Genomic DNA, 24,868 nt, shown 5'->3' with positions numbered 1-24,868 from the left:
GTGTTAGCAAATTTTCACATGAAAGTTTTTAATTCCAATTAGTTTAAGAAAACAGAATAAGATTTAAAAAATACTCCCAAGACTTCATGCTTTCCATTAGAAAATTACAAAATGTATATTTTAAAGTACAGGTGCCATTAGAAAAAGGAATGAGAAATTTCTTCTGTGAAAGCACATTTTCAAACTTCCCCGGACTAATAAAACCAAATCCAACCTATTTCACGAATAGAAAAAAAGTTGGAGGAATTGAGCAATAGTAACTATCCAAAAAATGTAAATCATAATGTCTGTTTTTAACTAAATATTTTATATTTCTGATAACTTGTGTAAAGCTATTGTCTTTAGAAAGTCATCAGGATGCATTATGTCAGTTTTTCCATTTACATAACTACCCTTGATTTGATATATATACACACAAGCACGCACACACACTTCCTATCTAGCCTTCCATATAACACTTGGAATTTCAGAATATTAGAGTATCACCAATGATGCTGTATAAACCATTGAGAAAGAATGGACATACTTCAAACAAATAATATAACTGGCTTTCAAATTCAGGTAAATATATTCCTGCTAGTCAGTTAACTTCAAGTTCAATATACATTCAATCAGATGTCTTTAAGACTAGTTTACATTGATTACAATCAATTTCAATGTTCTCATTTTATGTTTGAATATCTTGCAAAACCTTCCCCAAACTAATGAATCTTATGAGTTCTCCTCCCATCCCCATCTCCTGTTCATCATATTTAGTTCCAACCTAATTATGCTAAGGCTTCTCAGGAAACTTCTCAGCTATGTCCTTTAGAATGTCACTGTTATTATCTCTGCCCAGAATTTAAAGTTTGATAAGTTCTTAACCACGTGCATCATCTAATCCTCAAGCCCATACATCCTTCCACATGCTCTGCTCTGGCTGTGTGGGCTTGAGGATTAGATGATGCACACACTTGGATGAGGGTTCCCCAACTTTCAGAGTCAGAAGCTAAGCCCTAAGCCAAATAACTCCCTTTCCCGAAAACTCTCATCACCAAATCCCACCAATTCCAGCTGCTAAATATCTCTTGAATTCATTCTTCTTCCTCAGAGATAATTCACTTCCCACCATCCTGCAGTCCTGCCCTATACCCTTCTCCTACTCCACAGGGATGCCTCCAGAACCTTCCTAAAATAGAATCATCTGGGAGAGTTAGAGGTCTAGTAATACGTGCTTTAATGAGCCTTGCAGGTAATTCCCATGCATGCTAATGATTGAAAGCCCTTGCCCTAGAAATATACCAAAGTTAAAATTATGTCTGAACTGAAACTACAGCTTCAATGAGTTTAGCTACTTCTCTGAAAAAAGTTCAACTGAAACATAAGTCCTCTAGCCATACTCAATTAGAATTAAAAAAGAACAATAAAAAAACACAAAGAAACTCGAAGTGAAAAGCCTGGAACAACTGCCAGTGATTTTCAAGTGTCGTCCCCACAAAAATAAACCATCAATATTCCTCACGGTGCTTACGTCTGCTTAAGGGCGCCCTGTAAAAAGTCACCCTATTTGCCGCTATCACTATACACAAAGCTGGCTCTCAGCAGGCCTTGGTCCAGGGATCTAAAGGACAGGAAAGGTCATTGAGTTTAATATTTCACCCCCCATAAGCACTAACACTCCAAAGGATCCAGAAGAGAACTCCTAAGCATAAAAAAAACACAGATTGGTGGAACACACCTGTTGTCCCAGCTACTCGGAGGCTAAGGCAGGAGAATCGCTTCAACCCGGGAGGCAAGGTCACAGTGAGCCAAGATTGCGCCACTGCACCCCAGCCTAGGTGACAGAGAGAGACTCTGTCTCAAATATGTATATAAATACCACAGATCTTGAGTCCACAGAACAAAATGTTTCAAGTAGCACAGAAGAAATTGCTTCCATAAGATTTCTGAAAAGTCAACCACAGACAGCTTTAAAGGAATCCTATTCAGAAGGTTAGGTTTCTTTTCTTGCATTGGTTTTAAAATGTCTTCATAATACCACGCATTCCTGTTGTAGTCTCTGAAGAAGGGTAATTGGTGAGAAACCAGGCTAGAGAGATTTTTGTATTGCCTAATCTCTAATTTGTTTTTTCCAGTTAAGAAAATCTGAAGTAAATAACATTTGAATAATTTATCTGAATGTGATGAAATATTAAATAAGCATGAATATAAGGCCACCTTGTTGGAAAATCCTACTGAGAATTATAATACCAAAGTATTTTCCACAAAAATAGTGATATGTAAATCGAGTTGTAAGGCACCAGACTTAAAACAGGAAAACAGACCAACATTCTGAAAATAGGTACACAAAATGAATGAAGACAAGTATATCGTGGCTGGGGAGAAAAATTTAATTGCCATTGGTAAACTTTCTTCTTTACATTCTAAAATGTGGGGTAGCACGAACATACTCTGGTTTGCTGGTTAAAGGAGGTTAGTTGTCTTTAAAATTTAAGGCTAGCCTTATTTTGTTCAGATTCCTAAATCTGAACTACAATAATAAAGCAAAATGTAAATCAAGCACCATTCGTATAAACAGTCATTCACTGAAATCAGTGAACACTGGGGAAAAAAAACAGTGCCCTCATTCAAGTCCTTTGCTGCTCCACCTGAGCTGACGATGAGGTGCAGTGGAAATAGCTATACCTGGACTGAGGATGTGGGACTTCAGGCCACACACCCATCTTAGCTCACTGGCTGACATTACAAAAGCCACTTAACCTCATCTGGGACACTTTTCTCATCTGTAAAAAGGACTGCCCTGGATGAGATTATTTCCTTAGTACTTTCCAGCTCTGGTATTCTGATTCTTACCTCTTAACAAAGGAACATTTCTTAAAAGTGCGTTTCTCAAATTAACAATTCACACTACAATTTTTCAATTGATAGGAAAATCAACCTAGAGCTTTACTAGTCTCCCTAGAGAGCCCCTCTCTCTGAGTCTTTCTGGTAAGTTCAAATAAGACAGTGAACACTCATATCAACTGTATGACATGACAAAGCACTCTGAACTAATATTGAGATGTTTCCATGTATTACCTCGATTATAATTATGGGATAATGTGCTCCAGAGCTGTTGAAGGCTAATAACTATTTAACACCGTATTTATCTCCTCCTAAACCTATGTCAATTTTTCAGTCTTCACAAATTAAAATTCTTTTGAAATTACAATCAAGGTGATTGGTAGCAAAAAATGGGTATGTTATCAAAGCATTCCTAAAAGCTATTCCATGAAATTTTCAAAAAAGCTTTCAAATCATATAACTCCAACATTCTTCCTACAGTTTCAATAGAATATAAAAAGGGATCCAACACCAGATTGTCAAATTATTGCCTTAGGAGTGGGAGACAAGGAAGAGAATCATGAACAATGCACCTGGAGGCAAGGGAAATGAATCTACAGAAGTTCAAAGGTTTATCTAAGATAAGTCCTTCCTGGTTCTGTAACTCCCACCATTTTATGAATGAACCAACTTCAAAAAGACTTGAGGCCGTTAGACACAATGACTTACTACAACTTCTTCGTAAAATGATGCCTTTCCTAGTTCTGTAATTTTCTTTAATACAACTATTACTAAAATGAAGAGGACAAATGACCCATCTGTAAGCAAGTCTTTAAGGAAACAAGAAAAAATCATTCCTAATAATGAACTAGATTAAACAAAACTTAGTGGGCTATAATTTTTCTATAATTTTACATATTTCAAATTGAGAACACAGAAACATTTTTCATCTTTTTCCTTCTAAGAACACTGTTTTCTGTTTATAAAAAATAAATCCAAATGTTTATAACTGTTACAGTAACCAAAATAGCCAAGAATTACGGAGAGAGCTATCATTATTTCTAAATCTGTAGCCTTCCACACCTTAAAATTTAGATTGCCATATACTTTTTAGTTTATCCTAAATATGAGAAAACAAAAAAAAGAAACTTTCCTCTCCATATAAAAGGGGAAGGGCCTTTAGAGGTTCTTCCTCCCCTATTACTGTAATTATTGTGGGTAGAACAGATTGATTCTATAGGAATGTCACCCGAGCCGCACCATTTTCTCCTGACAAAAGGAGCCACGCTAGCCCCGGCCACCCCTCCCTTCCTCCACACACGCTGCTGTTTTCCTCCTTGGAGGGTCTCTCCCTGTTTTTTGTCTTCATGTGCACTGATCCTTTATTTTCCCTTCCTCCTTATTCCTCCAAGACTAAAACTGTACTGCTTAGTCCACATTTGAGAAATGCACCCTTACAACCCTTTCTTAAGTTGCAGCAATACTTTTAACTACAAAATCACCTTTACCTACATCTTATTAAGTGAAATTCTCGGGAATCAGAAATTACAAATTTAAGCAGAGGCAAACATAAGGGAATTAAGATTTCTATGAAAAAATATATAGATTAGTCCATATCTAATAGAAAAAAATCCAAAAAAGAAAAAGACAAAACAGCAATTCGGTGTACTTTCTCCTCTTGCCTCGTACCCATCGCAAATTCCCTGCAAGTCTACGAGGATGAGAACACTTTGCCCCTTGAGAGTGTTCCTGTTCTTACTAGATCATCATTCATCACGTATTTTTAATTCAGTCTAGCTTTGGATATACTAAGAATTATTAGTTTAAAATCTACCAGAAAGATTAAAAATGAAATAGAAAAAATTAACGTAAATTGTACATAGCATGAAAGTTCAGAGAACAGAACTGTCCACAATTTTAATCAGAAATAGTATCAGTAGTAATATTAAAATGGCTAACATTTACTAAATATTTGCTATTCATCAGGCATCTAAGCTCTTTTAATCCTCACAATGGTCCCTATGCAGTAGATACTGGTGCTGTTTCTCATGTTATAGTTAAAGAAATGGAAAGACAGAGAAGGCAAGAAAACTTGCCACAGTCCACACAGTCAGTAGTGGCTGAACTGGGACCAGTATCCAGGTACCTGGCTTCCTCTCCTAGTAAGAGATGGCTTCGCGGATGAGGCAAGATGAGCCTGGCCTCTAAGAATGGCTGTCTAGGGTGCAGGTGGGGGTACAAGAAAAGATAAAGCTGACCTAACTCATTGACAAAGCTTGTATGGAAGGGAAATGAAAACACAATTGAACAAGCAGCAAGTAACCAGAAGGCAGAACTGCATAAAACTCTTATTGGAGAAGCATTCTTGGATCTGCCCCAGTGGATGAGTGGGAGCCATGGTGGGCTTATGAGTGAGAATGCATGGTTCAAGTACACACAAAAGATACGAGAAGAAGAGTAGACTAAACACCAGATCTTTCTAGAAAAATTAAGAGTCAAAATATCAATAGTATTTAACCACTGGATCAGAGTGAGCTTCCTGGAATGGAAATCATACAAAATTTTTAAAAGAAAAACAAAAGTTTAATGTGCTCACTCATTGTAAGGGTGAAATCTATATGAAAGACACAAGCCTTATGTAAGCCAGTGACCTGCCAGATTTGGGGGCAGGCATGCAGAGGACAGAGGACCTCACATGTACACACAAATGCACCCTAACCTTCAGAAGTTAGTGTGCCTTTTTTTTAATTAACAAAAATTGTACATATTTATCTTGTTCAACAAGATGTTTTGAAATATGTACATATTGTAGACTATAGAAATTTAGCTCATTATTATTCACATTACCTCAATGTGCCTCCACTGTGGCTGAGAACTTATTTTTATCTTTCATAAATTTTGGGGGTACAAGCACAGTTTTGTTACATGGATATATTGTGTAATGGTGAAGTCTGGGCTTTTACTGTCCCCATAACCTGAACAGTGAACACTGTACCCACTTGGCAATTTTTCAACAATCATTTCCCCTCCAACCTCCCACCTTTAGGAGTCTATTTTTCCATTCTGACTATCTATGTGTGGGCATTGTTTAGCTCCCACATATAAGTGAGAACATGGAGTATTTGATTTTCTGAGTTATTTCACTTAGGATGATGACCTCCAGTTCTATCTATGATGCTGTAAAAGCCATGATTTCATTCTTTTTTTTTTTAATGGGAGACTAATATTCCATGGCATAAATATATCCACAACATTTCTTTAGCCAGTCATCCACTGATGGACACTTAGGTTAATTCTGTATTTTTGCTATTATAAATAGTGATGCAATAAACATGAATGCAGGTATCTTTTTGATATTATTTCCTTCCCTTTAGGTAGATACTGGATAGATGACTGCTGGCTCAAATGGTAGTTCTATTTTCAGTTCTCTGAGAAGTCTCCATACTGTTTTCCATAGAGAATGTACTAATTTACATTCCCACCAATAGCACTGTACCAGCATTCTCTTTTTCCTACATCCTCATCAACATCCAACACCTGTTTAGTTTTTTTTTTTTTTTTTTTTTTACTTTTTTCATAATAGCCATTCTGACTGGTATAAGCTGGTATCTCATTATGGTTTTAATATGCATTCTCTGATGATCAGTGATGTTGAGCATTTTTTTCATGTATTTGTTAGCCTCTTGTACACTTCTTTTGAAAAATGTCTGTTCTAGTCCTATGCCCACTTTTTGACAGGGTTGTCTTTTTTCTTGTTGAGTTTCTTGTAGATTCTGGATATTAGCCCTGTATCAAATGGTTTGAAAATACGTTCTCCCATTCTTTAGGTTATATGTTTACTCTGTTATTTTTATTTATTTTTTGCTTTGCAGACGCTTTTCAGTTTAATCCATTTAAGACTCATTTGTCTGTTTTTTGTTTTGTTGAGTTTACTTTTAAGGACTTAGTCATAAATTCTTTGCCTGGACCAATGTCCAGAAGGCTTTCTTCTAGGATTTTTATAGTTTCAGGTCTTTCCTTTTATTCCATCTTGAGATAATTTTTGTATATATTGAAAAGTATGGCTTCTGTTTCATTCTTGTGCATATGGCTATCCAGTTTTCCCAGCACCATTTATTAAATAGAGTGTCCTTTCCCTGCCAAGAACTTTAAGACACTAAAGGGTCAACTCAGTGAGCTTTTTGCAGATAAAGATTACCAAAACTCATAATGACATTGTTAGCATACGACATTAATTCCCACAGCTAGTTATATTTGCTATTAAGTCTACTGAAGAGGTTTATCTAAAAATATACTTAAAATATCATATTCAAAAGAAGCTTCCTGACATTCCCTCTTCCTCACTCTGCCCTATTTTTCTTCAAAGTCCTTATCACCTCACATTATTTTTGATTACACAATAGCTTTGCAACATTGAGTTAGACAAAGGTTTGTTAAGCAGAATACAAAAAAGCGTGGATCATAAAAGAAAAAATAATCAAATGGTAATTTCATCAAATCTTTTGCTCTTCAAAAGACAAATTGTGAAACAAAAAGGCAAGTAACAGTGAGAGAAGATAATTGACATATCTTCTAATCACAATACATAAGGAAGTTTTATAATTCAATGAGATAAAGACAACTCAAGTTTAAGAAGTTGGCACATGATTTGAAAACATTCAGAAAATGATGTATATTAAAACAGCCATTAAGTACTTGGAAAGATGCTCAAAAATCACTAGTCATGAGGAAAATGTGGGCTAAAATCCTAATAAAATACCTATGCACTAGGTAGAATGACTAAATTCAATAGACTGATAATATTAAATGTTGAAGAGAATGTGGAATAACTGATGTTCTCCTACATTACAGATAGAAATGCCAAACGGTGCAGCTGCACTGGAAAGCAGTGTGGCAATATCTTACAAAGTTGGTTATACATTTCCCATATGACCCAGCAATCCCTTCCAGAAGGACTTATCCAAGAGACATGATAACGTTCACACAAGGACTTGTATGTGAATGTTTATAACAGTATTATCCACAATAGCCAAAACTTAGAAACGCGAATGTCCATCAACTGGTGAGCAGATAAACTGTGGCAAATCCACATTTAAAAATACTACCTAGTAATAAGGAATTACTCAACCAATCAATTTCTTTAAATTATGCAAATTGAAAGTGATCAAACACAACAGACTGCATGCTGTATGCTCCATGTCTATGATATTCCAGAAAAAGCAGCACGACAATGAACTATACTGTGGCTAGAGATCAGGTAAGACTGATCACTAAGGGACATGAGAAAACTTCTAGGGTTCTGTATCTTGATTATGGTGATGGTTACCCAACTGTATTTAATTACAAAAACTCAAACTGTAAACAAAATAGAATAAATTTTATTGTAGGTAAATTATACTACAATAAAGCTGAAAAAAATTGTAAGACAAATAGCAAAGACAGGTAAGAAGGGTCTCCCGGAGAAAAAAACAGCATGGAGAAAGTCAGCAGTGATCATTTTACACCAGCAAGAAAGCACTGGCAATTAAAAAAAAAAGCAACACCAGAAAGTGCTCATTTTTAAAAAAGGAATGAAGGAATACTTCTCTTTCCACCTTCACTCCCTCAGAGCTAGACTTTGTTTTCCTACAAATGACTATTACTGCTTCATAAATGCCTCCAAAATCTACAAACCCAGTGCTGATTTCTACTTAAATATATTGACAACTTCTATATTTCCATTTGAATGTTCTACTCTCACTTCCAACACAATGTGTTAAACATTTAATTTCCATCTTCCCTCCAAATCAGCTACCTTTTCTGTTTCTGTTAATAGTTGCACAGCTCAAAAACTGACTCTTCTTTCCCCTTCACTTAACTCAGTTCTCATCACATCTTACTCCAAACATCTCTGGCATCTGTCTCCTTATCTACATGTTCACTGCTTTAGCAACTGGCTTCCTTATCACAACACTCATTGACGGCAATCATTACCTTACCTCTCTCAGCCTCCATACTTGCTCCCCTTCCATCCATTGTGTAGACTACTTCTAAAGTTAGAAATAATTTCTAAAGGCTTGGTACCTTATCTTTCTAAGTCTGACTTTAACATTTTAACTTTCTGCTCAAAAGCTTTTGGTAATAATCCCATTACCTATTAGATAAAGTTTAAATCCCCTAGCCAGGATCTTAGAGGCCTCACTCAAGCTTGTCCCAACCTACTTCTCATCCTGCCTCCAATCTGCCTAACTCCATTAAAGACACATGTCTTAAGCTTCCCCCATCAGAATGTAAGCCTGAAGAGCTAAGACCTTATTTAACTCATCTTTACTCCATGCTGTACCTCCAGAAGGCTCTGTGAAATGTTGGATTTGGACTTCTTGCCTCTGTGCCTTTGGACACGCAGTGGTCTTTAACTTTTTTTTTTTTTTTTTTTTGAGACGGAGTTTTGCTCTTGTTACCCAGGCTAAAGTGCAATGGCACGATCTCGGCTCACTGCAACCTCCGCCTCCTGGGTTCAGGCAATTCTCCTGCCTCAGCCTCCTGAGTAGCTGGGATTACAGGCACGCGCCACCATGCTCAGCTAATTTTTTGTATTTTTAGTAGAGACGGGGTTTCACCATATTGACCAGGATGGTCTCGATCTCTTGACCTCGTGATCCACCCGCCTCAGCCTCCCAAAGTGCTGGGATTACAGGCGTGAGCCACCGCGCCCGGCCGTCTTTAACTTCTCATTTAAATCCTACCCATCCTTTAGATCCACACTCAAGACTTACACCTCTGCAACTTTCATTAAACTCTCACTCCACCATATGACCACTACTTTTTATTATCTAAACCCTTGTTACTCATTGTGATCCTCATTGGCAAGACCTGAAGGCTTGTTAAAAATACGGAGTCCCAGCCCTGCCCCAGACCTAATGAATCAGTCCCCATTTGAACAAGATCCCTGGTTGTTTTATACATACATTGAAGTTTGAGAAGCACTTGTTTAAAGCACTCTAACTCTCAGTAAAGTCTGTGTAACTTCTCACCTATAGCTTCTAAAAATTACAAACTCCCCCATATCTCCAGAACTGCCTTACTGCCATACCTGACAGATATACATTAAATGTTTTTCTTTTTTAAAAAAAATTCTTCATTTAGTGTTCATACCCTTCATTTGGACATAGAGTCAATTTTATAAGAGAAACATAACTGGTTTTGGAGTCATATGAGTTGCACCATTTACTAAGCCTGTGACCTTGAGCTTGTGTCTCAGTTTCCATGCCTGTAAACTCAGTCAACCACTCTATCTTATAAAGTGGTTGTAAGATTACAAAAGGCATTAAAGCAAAACATTCAAACATTTTCTTTCCATTCTCCACTCACTCTTTCAAAGGCAGTATTTTGCCTCCACTTATATATTTAATAACTTTAAACCTCAAGTGTTTATCACATCTAACCTATCTACTAGTTATTTAAAGGACAATTATCCCTCTTTGTCTTCTTTTGGATATTCATATCTTGCGCTACTATTAGTTTCATGTGTCTTTGGCAATCTAAAGCATCTCATTCATGAAATGAAAGATTAATAAATATTTCTTCCTCCTAGTAAGTGGCAATCATTTGGAAAGTTAGAAGTAATTTCTAAAAGCTTAGTAAGAAATGATCAGTTCGTTTATTATAAATCTTGGTAAAGAAATTCTTAAAGTGTTTCTGTGCTTGGGTCATTTCTTGGGCTTTGCTTTTCTGAGTCACTATTTGATCCCCACTCTTGTTTCTGCAACCAGAGAAGAGTTTCATCTTACTGGAATTAGTCTGCACTATTTATTGTTACACTTGGTGTGCTGTGCTTACCACCTGTTTATAACCCTCCAATGGCAGCAATGATAGCAGGACTCTGGGCGATATACTGAAGTAATTTTTCTTCTTTAATCCAAAAGAACAAATATTTTTACTGTAATTTATCTTTCTGCTTATAATTTGGTTTCTGGAATAGAACTTGAAATTATTAATCTTTAATTCTTTGCATAAAATTTAATATGTAATGATCTAAATTGCAACAAAATAATATCCCAGATTATGTTTTCTTTTTTAAAGACCACTTATTCCCAGCCAAGGATGTCTGGAGGAAAGAGACACAGCTTAGTGTGGTTTTAACGAGACTAAGTAAAATATAGCATCAAAAACTGGTAAACAAGAGATTAATCTAAATAAAATGTATTTACTAATTCTATTTTTAAAGGCAGGTTTCATGCCAGTGCTGTAAAGGTCAAAGTGTGATAGTATGATCCCAAGCAATTTAGATTAGTAAGGTTTTACAATCCTCAGTGCTTAAAAAGAATCCTCCATTATCACAGCAAACACAATGGAACATTCATAAATAAATGCATGAAAGTCATAAAACATATAAAGCCATTTGCGTACATATATCTAAATCCAAATATTTTATTATTTCTCAATTAGTCAGTGTTAGAGGACCACATTTGTACTGTGGTTCTTCTATTCTCAGGCACACATGTTCTCATTTAACATTCCTAAAATTAGGAGAGCTTAAAAAAATTTATCTGAGACTTGATGGCACATTTTAATATATCCACTCAAAGTTATTTAGCTCACAAACTCAGAAAAAAATTTAAGATCATTATGCAAAGATATTTGCCATATATCAAATAAGGTATTCTCAATCATGTACACAAATTCATTCTGGCTACATCTGGCCTAGTTAAAAAGCAACTGATGACAATTTTAGTCACATAGCCCTAGAAAGAATGTCAGCAAATTTTTAAAGTCTGTTTAAGTCTGTTTAGACAACACACTAGGAGAAGCAGGAACATGCAGGCAAAGTTACCCTAGGAACTAAAAACCTAGCTTCATTACTTGCGCAAGGTCATCTAACTAAGTAACTTACTCTTCTCTGCCTCATTTCACTTCAGGCATGTGAAGCAAAAGAGAAATACCTGGCTGGGCTATTACGAGTTGAGAAATAATTTATGTAAATCACTTGATAGTGTTCAAAAGCTCTTATCTTCCAGTATGTCTAAACTTAATTGAATCACAGTGACAGGAATATTTCTGAGATACTCTGGAGGCTGTAATACAGAGATTTCCTAACCTCGTTGCTATTCATCACTCCAAATCCAGCATTCCCTTAGAGTTGCACACTAAATCACAAGACTTAAGCATGCTTTTCTGCTTCTCCACTTTCGGCTTTAAGATTGAGGTAGGGAAGGAGTAGGTCTTGTTTCTCTTATCTATACACAAGATTTGGGATCTGTCCATAGTGAATATGAAATATTCAGTGGATGCTATTGACAAGGCACAAGACAAAAGGTCTGCACTGAGAGGACTCAACAGCAAGGGTAGAGCATGTGAGGCTCTAGCCAAGCCCCCCACACCACCCATCCGCATCCCCATCAGCACTGGGCTGCTTCTCTCTACCCTGGACAAAAAGCTCTATTTCTTAATAACTTGGTATGCTGTAGACACCTATATTTAAGAATACTGCCCCTATTTCTTCTTCAGGACATGGAACCAGGCCCCTTTGGTGAAAAAAAAAATTTCATCACCAAAACAAGGATCCAGGGACCTTTAGGTTCTGGCATCTCATTCTGTGAGGCCTCGGAAATCTCATCTATGTTCTTAGTTAATAGTGTGTGTGTGTGTGTGTGTGTGTGTGTGTGTGTGTACTCTATTCTTGGTCATTTTAAAAGTGAATACACCCCTATTATACATAAAATTGAGCATGAGACAAACAATAACTGTGGATTAGAGATTTTTATTTCTCAGCACGAGGCCAAAAGAAGTCTAGTAATCTGTCAGTCAAATTGTTGACCCAGATACACTAATTCCTTTGATTTTCTCTATATCTCAGTAAATTAAATAGAATACAGAAAAAAAAGCATTTAAAAAAATTGACAGCCACCAATATTACTATAATGTAATGAAATAGTGAAATATAGTAATGACAGTAATACTTGATATTTATTTAGGGATTTCTCCCTCAAATTGCTCAAAGCACACAGAGCAAACCCTTGTTAAATTTGCAATAGTTAATACACACACAGCTTAATTCACAGCAGGTGCCTCTCCCAGGCCCACCAGGACCTCACTTTTTCCTTTAGAAGCTTAGGAAAAAATTGTCTTATCTGAAGTGTGGTGATTCAACGTGTGTTTTTAAACTAATGAGATTTTATTACACTATAAAAATATCTATCATTTACATTTAGAATAATGTTAGTATGAATTACTAAGTGTACAAGTATGCCATTCTTTTTTAAATTAAAGGTTTTACAGTAACTCTTTGGGAACATGCTTTTTTAGGTTTACTGTGCATATTTGGTCAGTGGTGTCTGAAGCACTAGTACCAAGCTCTTCAAAAGATAAAGTGACACAGAATCCTGCCTCCCAGGATAAAGGAGCACTCTGAGAGGCATGTCTCTGAAAAGCAAAGGATAAATCCATCAACCACCAATGCCACCCAGGATTGCTGCTCAGCATGACAGAAACCATACCAGGGCAATTACCGCTAAAACATAACTGCTCCATTAACCTAAACTCTAAAAACCGAACACTAAATAGCCAATAAAAAACCTTATGCCTACTCTATTTAACATGTGATAGTCAGGTTCTACTTTTTTAAAGAAAAAAAATCAAGTTTTATGTTAATGTGTTTTGACATAACATTATACTTCCCAGTTTCTTGACATTTCATTGTACACAAATAACATGGAACTAAATAATAAGCATGCCTTTCATCTCAAACACAGTACCTATTGCTATGTATAATTTTTAATGCCTAGGGTAAAAAACAAGTATCTCAAATGATATAATCAAGATTTTTCATGTTGTTAGTATGATAGCCTTTTGACGAGTACAGCAAATGAGAGAAGTCCAGAAGGAGCAGCTACGTTTTCTCTAAGAGGAAAATGTGACTGCGACGTACATTTGAGTTCAGTGAAGACAGGATTTTGAACACCTATTCCAAAAAGAAAAATACTCATAAGCTCTACAAAAACCTTTCAGATAACAGCTTCTTATCTGTATAAAGGATAGCCTCTTTATGACCAAAATGACACTTTTCACGAAAATGTAGGGGGAAAAATCAAACCACAATAAAAATAAACCAATAAACAATGTAGAGTTTGGGGTTTGAATTTGTGATCACTGACTAGTTTGGATTTTTTTAAGTGCTGTTTAAATTTTCCCTTTTTTAAAATATGGAAATAAAACTTAAGGAGACATTCAAATCAAATTTAAAAATTTCAAAGATTTCAGAAAATACAGAAAGAAGTTTGGTCTCAAAAAAGTTAATTCCATTATATTGGTCCCATGTACACAGAGGCAAGAGCAAATAATTTAGTCGTCTATTCTCTGGTATCCAGCTTCGCTATTCTAATAAAATGATAAATTGTTGTTTTATCAACAGTTTCATTAACCATAAATGTTGGAAAAACATATTTGTTTTAATATCTGCTCCCATTGGAGAAAAGGGATACGTTTTAAATGGCCTAAATTCTCAAAAATAAGCAGCTTGTATTTGTAAGCAAAATTTAAGTAGCCAGAGGCCAGATTTTTTCCTCTATGTTTCCCTACAAGAGACACATATCTTCCTAGGATCGAAAAAAAAAAGAGAAAGCCAAATTACAAAAATGATCAGAATGATCATTCAATACCATTTATGGAATACTTACTATATACAGGCACTATACACTTTATATACCTGACTTCATTTAATCATTACAACGTCTTTGTGAGGCAGGGGTATCACCCAAGTGATATGATTTGCCAAGTTCCAAGCAAACAACAATTACAACTCTCTAATGTACTATTGCCAGGGTTTAGCATACAGCTTGGCACAGACAAAGCAATAAATAATTATTTGCCATAAAATTAAACTCTTGGAGAAGCAAAGCCATTACAGGGAGGAAAAGTAATCTGTCTAAGGTCATTCAGCTACTAAGTGAAATGATGGGATTAAACCCAAGTAAGGGAATACCAACATCTCTACTCTCATCAAGGACGATTCTCTTCACAACCATGGATATGTATCTGCTGAATGTGCTTGTTACTTCCTGGAAAGTGACAAATTCAGCCTGGGCTTTAGTAGAAACAGCTCAAATAAACTGTGAAGAAATCTTCAAGTTTCTCTGTGTTCAGGTCCTTCAAATGTTTCTGATTATGCCAAAGTCAAAGTTAATGTGACCTTTTCTGAGAAGGAGGGCAGGCTTTGATGTTTAATATTAGACAAAGGCAAAAAGTAGTAAGGCAGGTAACTTGACTTTGGAAGGAGTGAGGCTTACTGTAAATTTGTCAGTAAAATTTCTTATTAAAATAATATTGATGACTTCTCGTAAAAAATTACTTTCCCAGCTGGGCATGGTGGCTCTTTCCTGTAATCCCAGCACCTTAGGAGGCCAAGGCGGATGGATCACAAGGTCAGGAGTTCAAGACCAGCCTGGCCAAGATGGTGAAACCCTGTCTCTACTAAAAATACAAAAATTAGCCAGGTGTGGTGTGGGGTGCCTGGAATCCCAGCCAGAAGGCTAAGAAAGAGAATCACTTTAACCTGGGAGTCGGATGTTGCAGTGAGCCTAGATGGTGCCACTGCACTCCAGCCTGGGTGACAGAGCAAGAATCCATCTCAAACAAACAACAACAACAACAAAATTACCTTCCCCATGGGTTCCTGCTTTTAAAATGTTCTATTCTTTGCCCCTGAGCTTCTTCCAACTACGTAGATAACCACCATATTTTTCTACCCAAAAGTCTCAAGTATACACTTTAGATTTGTTTCACAAGATAAAAAGTGATCAGTGATGGTCGGACATGGTGGCTCACTCCTGTAATCCCAGCACTTCGGGAAGCTGAGGTGAGCAGATCACCTGAGGTCAGAAGTTCAAGACCAGCCTGGCCAACATGGTGAAACCCCATCTCTACTAAAAATCCAAAAATTAGCTGGGCATGGTGGCACACACCTATAATCCCAGGTATTCGGGAGGTTGAGCAGGAGAACCGCTTGAACCCAGGAGGCAGAGGTTGCAGTGAGCCGAGATCACGCCACTGCACTCCAGCCTGGATGACACAGTGAGACTCTGTCTCAAAAAAAAAAAAAAAAGTGATCAGTGATTATGAAGACATTGGAATGTTTCTAACACTTTATATAAATAAGCATCCTTTAAATGTCAGTTAAGCATTCTTAACATTTATTATTGGCACATCAGCACAGGGATTTATTAAAACTTTGAAGTACCTTGAAAGGCACATAGTCCAAAGTTCCAATTTTAGTTTATTACATACAGAGCTGAAACACACACTCCTCTTAAACTGCATAAGTTTTAGATTCTGTTGCAATATGCCATATCATTATCATTATTCTAGCATAAGTAAAAGCAACTGGAACCAAAAGTTCAGTGACTGCTTTGCCAGATTTGCTTTGCATTTGAATAATGAGAATAAAAAGAAGATGAGTTGGCAAAGATTAAGACAGGTTTTTCCTCATCTTCAAAGCCTGGTTTTAAGATATCCAGGAAGTCTTTGTAATTAAAATTCAATTTTCAGATAAACATGTAAAGACGTATGGTACCAGGAACCAAGAAGCTTAAGGGAATAATACATGCTCCCTGCCCTCAAATAGTTTCAAATCTCTGAAAGAGCTAGATGTAGAGGAAACAAAAAGTCCTTTGAAAGCCCAGATGAGAAACCTATGTCATCTCCAATTAGATGAGTTTCCTGATTCAAAAGCTGAAATGACTGCACATCTCTATATGTACACAGAAACCTGTGCATTTATCTTTATATAATGTATTCCAGCTGTGAATTTACAGGGACATCTCCCCAGTTATAATTGAACCCCACTGAGGGCAGGTCTCCATCTTGTCCATGTCTGTGTAAGTATATGCCACATAAAAGATGCTGAACGAGTGCTCATTACACAACAAACAAGTGATGACTTCTCTAAAACCAAAATTTCCTCTTACTGGATGAAGTGTCATTTTCTACTCTGTAGCTCCAGAAATAAGCACATATACCCCCAACGCCTATACCCTCACACAAATAATCACTTAAATCAAGCCAGAATAGAACATGAAAGTGAGGAAAACAAAAAAAATAATACTTCTGGTTACTGGTAAAGCTCACATTAAAAAATAAACTGAGGGAACTACAGGTATTTCAGTATTAGCAATTTTAAAAGTTGGATTAAGTCAACATAGGCAGCCCTACAGACAATAATTTGAAAGAAGAATCTCTTCAACAAAAACATCCCTTTGGTTTAACCCTTCCAAGGTCCCTATTATAAAACAAATGCTAACTGATCAGGGGACACAAACAACTTTCATTCTCCCATTAAGTGACTCATGTCAACTGCTATTTAGATTGGCCACCAAGCGAGACCCTTTGGAGTAATGAATATAAGATAGGATAGTTTTAAAGATATAGACCCTGGCCAGGGAAGTCCACAGCATGAAGCATCATCCAGCAGGCCAAGACAGGCCTCAGGGCTTTTTTGGATTTGAGGGAGTACAAAGCAAAGGAAGAAACACTGGTGTTCAGAAACGTGGATATCTGAGAAACAGATTAAGAACTAGAAATGGAGAAAAACAGCTACAGATAAAACTTCAATTATTCCATGGCTTGCCCCAGCATCAGACCTGCCTCATATCCCACAACCTTTCCCTGCAGCTAGGACTCTTAGATATTCAAACTTTGTCATGAAAGAGCATTTCCAAATTTGATCCTACATTTTTGTTGATGGTCTGCAACAGAGCCTTAGAAACCCAGAATTAATGTTCCTCTCCTTCCAGTAAGCACTTCACAAAAGGGAATGGCTGAATGCGATCGAGATATATACCATGCAGTCAACTTCCTTTTTGTTTTATGCTCTTCTAATAGTTGGCAGAAAGGGTACGTTTTAAAATAGTCACAGGAGTTGACAGGTGGAAGTCACCATGCTCGAGTTGCAGATCCAAGTTTGGATATTATTAAGCTTGCTTGAAAAAAAAAAGATTGAAATGTTGGGAAACTCATTTGAAAGGCATGTACTTGCCAAAAATATGTAAAACTAGGCTTAAATTATTTTCAAAAGCAGAAATTAAGTAATTCAAACTAGGTATATTTTTACTTATATGAATAAACCTTAAATACACATATACACTTACATACCTCAAGCCCAATTTGGCAGACTGTTAAAACAGAGTGCCATCTGGGAACCTGATTCCTAAGAAATGACTTTAGAGCACTGTCACAAAATCAAGCACTATTCTGAAGCTTTAGCGAACAGTTACATCCTTGAAATACCATTTTGAGACTCTTTTATTTTCCTGATGGAAATATGTTAACTCTAATTTTGATTCCAACTACTGTTCCTTTGGCACCTCGCATGTGTAAAGATAATAGATTTTTAATTTCTGTACTTTCATTTTAATAGACCTAAAAAAACAAACTCAGTTAATATCAATGTTTACTTAAAGTTATATTTTATACCTAAAATATCAATACTCTGAATAACAGAGTAAGTGTATACTAGAAAACAATTTCTTTGCCTGACAAATAGTATTCAAAGTCATTGCCACCCTGCAATTATATTATGAACAGAATGTATCTGAAGAAGTGCTAAAAACGGGATTGGAATGGTAAGGGGGTGGAAAGAAGAAACATGTTTACAATCTGTTCAATTTCTCAGCTTAACATTTTTGATATATAGAGCAATGGTTTAAATGCAAGACTTAGTTTCTGAGTCAGATTGCTAGACATATAAAGTTAAAACCTTTAATAGTTAAACCCTACCTTTCTGCCAACTTTTGGTTCTCCAATACGGGACCTCTAGGCTACTCTGTCGAGTTGCTTTCTACTACAGCCCATTGTTCTGTACCTCTCTTAATGACCAGATGCCACCACAAAGACTATGGCACTTGCCAGGGGAGCTCTCCGGTGTGCTGTGGCAGGCTGGTGGGGCCATTATGCTTGATCTCCTGCAGCCCTTTTATGGAAGGCCTGCACAGATGGCTCTGTGGGAGCCTCACCACCTTTTCTCTGTGGAGTGTGTGTGCTCAGTTTGGACGTTTAGTAAATGGTTAAGAATAATGATGCAGTTATTCATCTACACAGAAGATTGATTTTGTGGCCTCAGATTGGGGTAGATCTCAATCTACCATTCATGGAGACTAAATTATAAATTTGGTTATTAGCATTTTGAGAAGAAAAGAGGTTTATACCTGAATTGAATCTCAGAAAACATAAAGAAAAGAGGTTTCTTCTCAAAGAAGAATGGGATCTTAATGGGACCCTACCCTTTAAGTCAGGAATATCAAAATTAAAGGTATCACCTGATCCTTGAATATATGTAATCCCTAAATAAAGAATAATTCAAACACATTTGAAAAAATTAAAACTGCTTTCTACAAAGTAAAATAATTATTAGAAAATTAGAACACATAATAGGATAATTTACAGAAATATAAAGAATATTCTAGCTCTGTTTGATTAGTAAAAAGTTACTACTGTGAATTAAATTGTACATTTCTGATTGCTAGAAAATTGAAAACTAGTTGGAGTCCTGGATTATTGAAACTTTTCATTAACAACAGCTCTTGACTTGCTTCTGCTACCGCCACTCATTTTCAACACACACGACTCTCCCTGTGCTCCATACAGCAACTATCACCACTGCCCACTAACAAAAAAGTTTCCCACATTTTCCAACGCAGAGAATATTGACTGTCCTTTCCTACTTGCTCTCATTATGTGTCATGATTAGATCCAGTTTGCAGCAAGGCCAACAACACATCTGTGCACTGGTAGATGCAATCTGAGCAGTCATAATACAGCATTTAAAATAATCTAATCATTTGTTACACTTTGTTAAATTTAATGCATACAGATAGGCAAAATAATTTCAAAGTGCTCACACATATTACCACACTCTCAGACAAGTTACAATGAGCCTTCTCATTTAAAGAGACACTAAACAAACACAGAAATGTATAAATTATATGTCACTAAATAAAAAGTTATATTTTAGCAGAATGCCAAAAGTGTCACAGTCAGTATCCTTCATTTCCACATGACTATTTTTGTGGCAGGGAGGGAATAAGTGAGAAATTCTAAGCCTAAAGCCAGAGTTGCTCAACTCCGGTACTATTAATATTTGGAGTAGGAAAATTCTTTGTTGTGGGGGCTATCTCATGCATTAAAGTGTATTCAGCAACATTCCTGACCCATTAGATACCTGTAGCACCCCTACCCAGCTATGGCAACCAAAAATGTCTCCAGACGTGGCCAGACATCCCCTGGTTGGCAAAACTGTCCCCAGTTGAGAACCACTGATCTAACCAACACCAAATCCTTTAATCTGCAATAATGATAGGACAAGAATTTTGACCCAAAGGAGTCTCCACATTATATATTTTTAAAAAACTAAAATGCATTACTATGTAGAAAGCAATGATTTGCTTTTCTTTAAATCTGCTTCCTTTACAAAAAGTGCTATCTCAAGGCATAAGAGCTTAGACAACATTTTTAAAGAAACTGCTGGTCAGTTTCCTTAGTCTCATCTGGAAGGCTCCAATGCTTCCACTGCAGCAGACCCAGGGTCGACCCCTTTGCTCTTTGGCCCAATGAGATAGAATTATCAGGAGGAATGTTCATGAGTGAAGTCAAAGTTCCTACTCAGGCATTCTCGCAGGTACTACTTAGGCACACCTTGCTTCCACGGACTTGTGGTTTCCACCGAAACAAGTTGTTCTGCATACTTCTCACTACAGCTCTAACTACGTGACCTCGCAGTTTCAGTTTGTCAGTAATTTAATTTCACCGAAGGCTGAGCCCAGATACTAATTTGTCAGATACATTTTAGGCCCAACATCTCATGAAACAGGCTCCAGGCAAACACTCTTGGACTTGGGAGCCAACAAACATGTTTCGCCTAGTCCTCAGCCTACTCAAATACAGGCTACAGACTTTCAAAACAGAGTCTGTGATTTTAGGGGGAAGCACGTTAATGCTTAACAAGCATCAACAACTTCAGAAAAAGACTTTAAAAGTCTAAAGCTCCTTTGCCCATCAGAAAGGCCTTATGAAGAGATGTGCTGATAAGGAAAAATAAATACATCCAAATGTTTCATTTTTATGGAAAGTAAACATGACCCCACATACTGTAGAAGTACACACTTTGATTCAGTGATGAAATTTAGAATCTCTAAACTATCTTTCAATTAGTCAGAAATGCAGGCAGATTCATCCCTCCCATAGACATTTCATTACCATGGAGTTTAGAAAAGCTTATTCAACAGAACTAGAAGCAGGTAGGTTCAAAACAGCATGTTCATTTAAAAACATATAATGTTAGACTTTAGAAGCATAATTCTACCTGGGTTTGGTGCTGTTTTGTGGACTGCTAGAAGACAATGTGTACTATCACAGATATGTACATCGCTGGTTATTTTTCTTCAAAAACAAAACTGGTCATCCGGTTTTAAAAATAACTATTAAAGCTTTTACACAGGGATATTAACCACATAAGCTAAATCTTTGAACTAGTAGAAACTGATTTTTCCATTTTCATTATTTCTATAGATAGAATAAGGTGTTTATTTTCTCCCTTACAAAAATATTAATTAGGTTTAAGAGGCAGGATGACAAAGAGATAGTTATTATAAAATTAAATAATTTTCCTGTCACCTTTATCTGGTGACACAGTTTGTTAATGATTGCCTGGAAGCAAATTAGATTTATAGGAAAAATAAATAAATCTCATAAGAGCTTAAAACCAGATTTCCTGAAACTGTATACTCCCACGCGAACACCATTTTCTACCTAAAATCTAAAAGACACTGGCATACGTGTTCCCACCCCCACTTTCACTTTCTCATCCACACTATTAAGATCGTGGAAAACAGCTCATTTTTAAAAGTCAGCCACAGCCGGCAAGGTCCTTGGCATTACATGTTGGTGCCAGGCACTGCTGCCTTCCCAATAATAAGAGAGTCATTTTTACCACTTTCCTATCTAATTTTATGCTAATAATTATGTCTTCATTCCAAATACATTTAAAAAATTAAATATTGTTGTTACTCTACAAAGTATAATATAATCCCTAAATTCACCTTATAAGTATAATGAATATCCTCAACATTAGCAAACAAACACTACCATGTTGGACAAGTGTTAAACTATTAACACACTATTCTGGTCAGATTAGAGATTTATAGTAAGACCATGCTATGTTACGAGTTACAAACAGCTTCACATTCACAGTCCCTAAGCCATTTTTAAAATAGTCTCTTTTAGAATGAGAACAAGAAGACAGAGAGAGAGGAAGATTTTTTTCTGTAATCATGAACTCTCAGCAATTCATTTCACTTAAGCTACAAGACCCAACTTTAAATATATGTGTATATATATATATATATAACAAACTGTTGAAACTTACTTGACAGTGACTCGATTTGATAAATCCTGTAGATCTCCAGGATGGAAAAGCTGGGCTTCTTTCAATCCAATCTGTTCACAAGCTTTCAAGAAAACGTTTATATTATCCTGTGAAAAGAAGTGGAAAGTGATTGCTTAGCTGAGCTCTCTCTCAGACAAAGGTTACAAATTTTTATGATATAACTTCGAAGCTTCAAAGTCCAATTACAGTCAGCAAAAGAGGCGGCAGCAAGACCCATGCATATAAATATTTGAAAAAAAATACACAGGGCTTGTACAGCCTTTCAGTCCTCCAGAGCATACATGGTTGTGCTATCTTATGCCCGGGCATACGCTGCTTCTGTGATCTTTGTGACTGGCACGTTAAACATTACCTGTTACAGGACAAGTGCCTAGCCACTGAGCAGTAATCTACACTTTGATGTCAGCTCTGCTCTGCAAACAAACGCCCTCTTCCCAGCTTTGCACGGCAAGCCTCACCTCTCCTCTTTAAAAATAACTCCAGCTACTGACATTCACCCACCCAGAAACTGTTGGCAGGGAAGAAATAAGAGGAGGAACATTCTGTTTCTATGATTACAAATTACAGAACGACTGTGGAATACCACACCTGGAATCTGGGTTTGGTTGCTGAGCTGGCTCTTGACAGACAGAGAAACCATACTATAGGACAGAGGAGAAACCTAGCGTTCATTGGCTAAATTGCATAGTTTGTGTGGCACATTACTCACTCCCTGCACCTGCCTCAAGAGCTGCCTCCAAAAAAAATGAAAGCCTATCCGCTTCCTCCAAGGTTGCCCTCATATCTAATTTCAAAACCCAAATCCTCCATTCACAAACCAGTGCTTTTCGTTAATGTAAACTGCTGCGCAAACACAGATTACAATATAGGCTATTTTAAAGCCAGCTACATTTCAGAGACATACGTTTGGTTACCAGAATTAGCTTAGGCTTCATCTCTACTACTCTTAAAAAAAAAAAAAGGAGGAAAGAAAAAAGAAAAGACTTTATAGGGTTGAGCTTGTGCCGATCCCATGCAGGCTCTCCATATTCACTGTGTTAGGATTCTCAGGTAAAGGGATGGCCCCCCAGCATGCCAACACACACCTGTCCACTGAGGCAGCTGGCAATGCTACCTCTGTAGTGTGACCCTCCTTGAAACCTCGCCTCCCCTCCCTAACAGGTGACTTTCACAGACCAGAAGACAGTCTGCCACTTGGAGAAAGGCAATTACTCTTTTCCCAAGATAAAGTGGCTAAATTCTACAGTTTGGGTTCTTGAAGAGTAAGCAGACTTAAGGAAAGCACAAGAAAAGGTGTGGCAAGAGAAAAGCAACACTGATTACCAGGGAAAGAGACATCTTAAAAAGCCAGTATTTGTATAGGTAGGAGGTCATTCCAATCTACTGTGAATAAAAGGCAGTGAGAACAACCTAGCTGAATGCTGAAATCCATGAATCATTTTAAATAAGATGAAGTCAAAGAGTAAGATTCTTGCAAATCAAAAGTTGAGCAGCTCAGTAAAAGGCGTTTTTCATTTGACTTACTATGGAAAAAAGAGAAATAATTTATTGGCAACATTCCAAGAGGAGAAAAAAGTGATAATTTTGTTAGGCCCATGATTTCTAAAAACTATACCATCTGTAATTATCAAATGATACAAATTAGTGGTTCTAAAATTGGCCTTCTGAGAAGCAGGCAAGAACAAATGGTTGGATGTGCCAGTACCCCAAGTTCCATAGTGATACAGTTTGGCTGTGTGTCCCCACCCAAATCTCATCTCAAATTGTAATCTTCACATGTCAGTGGAGGGAACTGTAATCTCCACATGCCAAGGGAGGCAGGTGATTGGATCATGGGGCAGTTTCCCCCATGCTGTTCTCATGATAGTGATGAGTTGTCAGGAGATCTGGTGGTTTTATAAGGGGCTTTACCCCCTTCACTCTCTCTCTCTCACCTGCCTCCATGCAAGACATATCCGCCTCCCCTTCTGCCCCAATTGTAAGTTTCCTGAGGCCTTCCCAGCCATGCAGATCTGTCAATCAATTAAACCTTTTTTTTTTTTTTTTAAATAAATTAGCCAGTCTCAGGCAGTTCTTTATAGCAGTGTAAAAATGAACTAATACACACAGGAAGCAAGTCTCATATCAATAAAGGAAAAACAAACCATTAGAAGTCTTCACACCAATTCAACCCATTCAATTTGGTTCTGAATGTTTAAAGTATTACATAAAATATTAAAATAAGATTAAATTAAAAGTTAACTTAGTGAAATGAGAGTCAAAACAATTCTTCAGATATTTTATACAAACATAATAGCATTCTTCTGGTTGACAAATAGATACACGTTGATAAGAACAGATAAATAAAGCCACACTCTCCTCAAAAACCTCTGACATAGAACAAAAACATTTGATATCTAAAGTGACTATACTTAATTGAAGACAAAGTTCAAGAGAAGATACAAAATTAATATGGTTAAATTCTAGTCTTCAATAAAGCCTTTATTTTAAGAATAAAAAGCAGAATATTAAATTGTTCAATGATGCTCAAGTTTAAAACAGAACAACTTTATAAACAAAGTCACACATGGCCTATGCAGCAGGACCAGGCTGTACTAAGATCGGTAATGTAGCCTCAGTCATTCCTCCTGGACTTCAGCTCACTGGTAATTTACT

The 24,868-nt window shown here is 36.7% G+C and overlaps 1 protein-coding gene across 12 annotated transcripts in view; it reads right to left on the bottom strand.

The window, feature by feature from the left end:
- Positions 1–24,868, bottom strand: part of LMO7 (LIM domain 7) — a 229,263-nt gene that overhangs the window by 79,612 nt on the left and 124,783 nt on the right. For 6 of the 12 annotated variants that reach the window (XM_064369107.1, XM_012472043.2, XM_064369110.1 and 3 more), the window contains exon 4: positions 22,193–22,299. In XM_064369107.1, the coding sequence (XP_064225177.1) occupies positions 22,193–22,299 (107 nt within the window). Of the gene's footprint in view, positions 1–22,192; positions 22,300–22,399; positions 22,521–22,565; positions 22,922–24,868 lie in introns of those variants that run through there. The other 6 variants (XM_064369109.1, XM_064369113.1, XM_064369108.1 and 3 more) reach the window with 5 other exon arrangements.

Source organism: Aotus nancymaae, unplaced genomic scaffold (genome assembly GCF_030222135.1).
Source record: "Aotus nancymaae isolate 86718 unplaced genomic scaffold, 86718_ANA_hifiasm-v0.15.2.pri h1tg000088l, whole genome shotgun sequence".
NCBI classification, from domain to species: Eukaryota; Metazoa; Chordata; class Mammalia; order Primates; family Aotidae; genus Aotus; species Aotus nancymaae.
The sequence above is the reverse complement of the archived record's forward strand: the minus strand, read 5'-3'. Positions and strand labels throughout refer to the sequence as shown.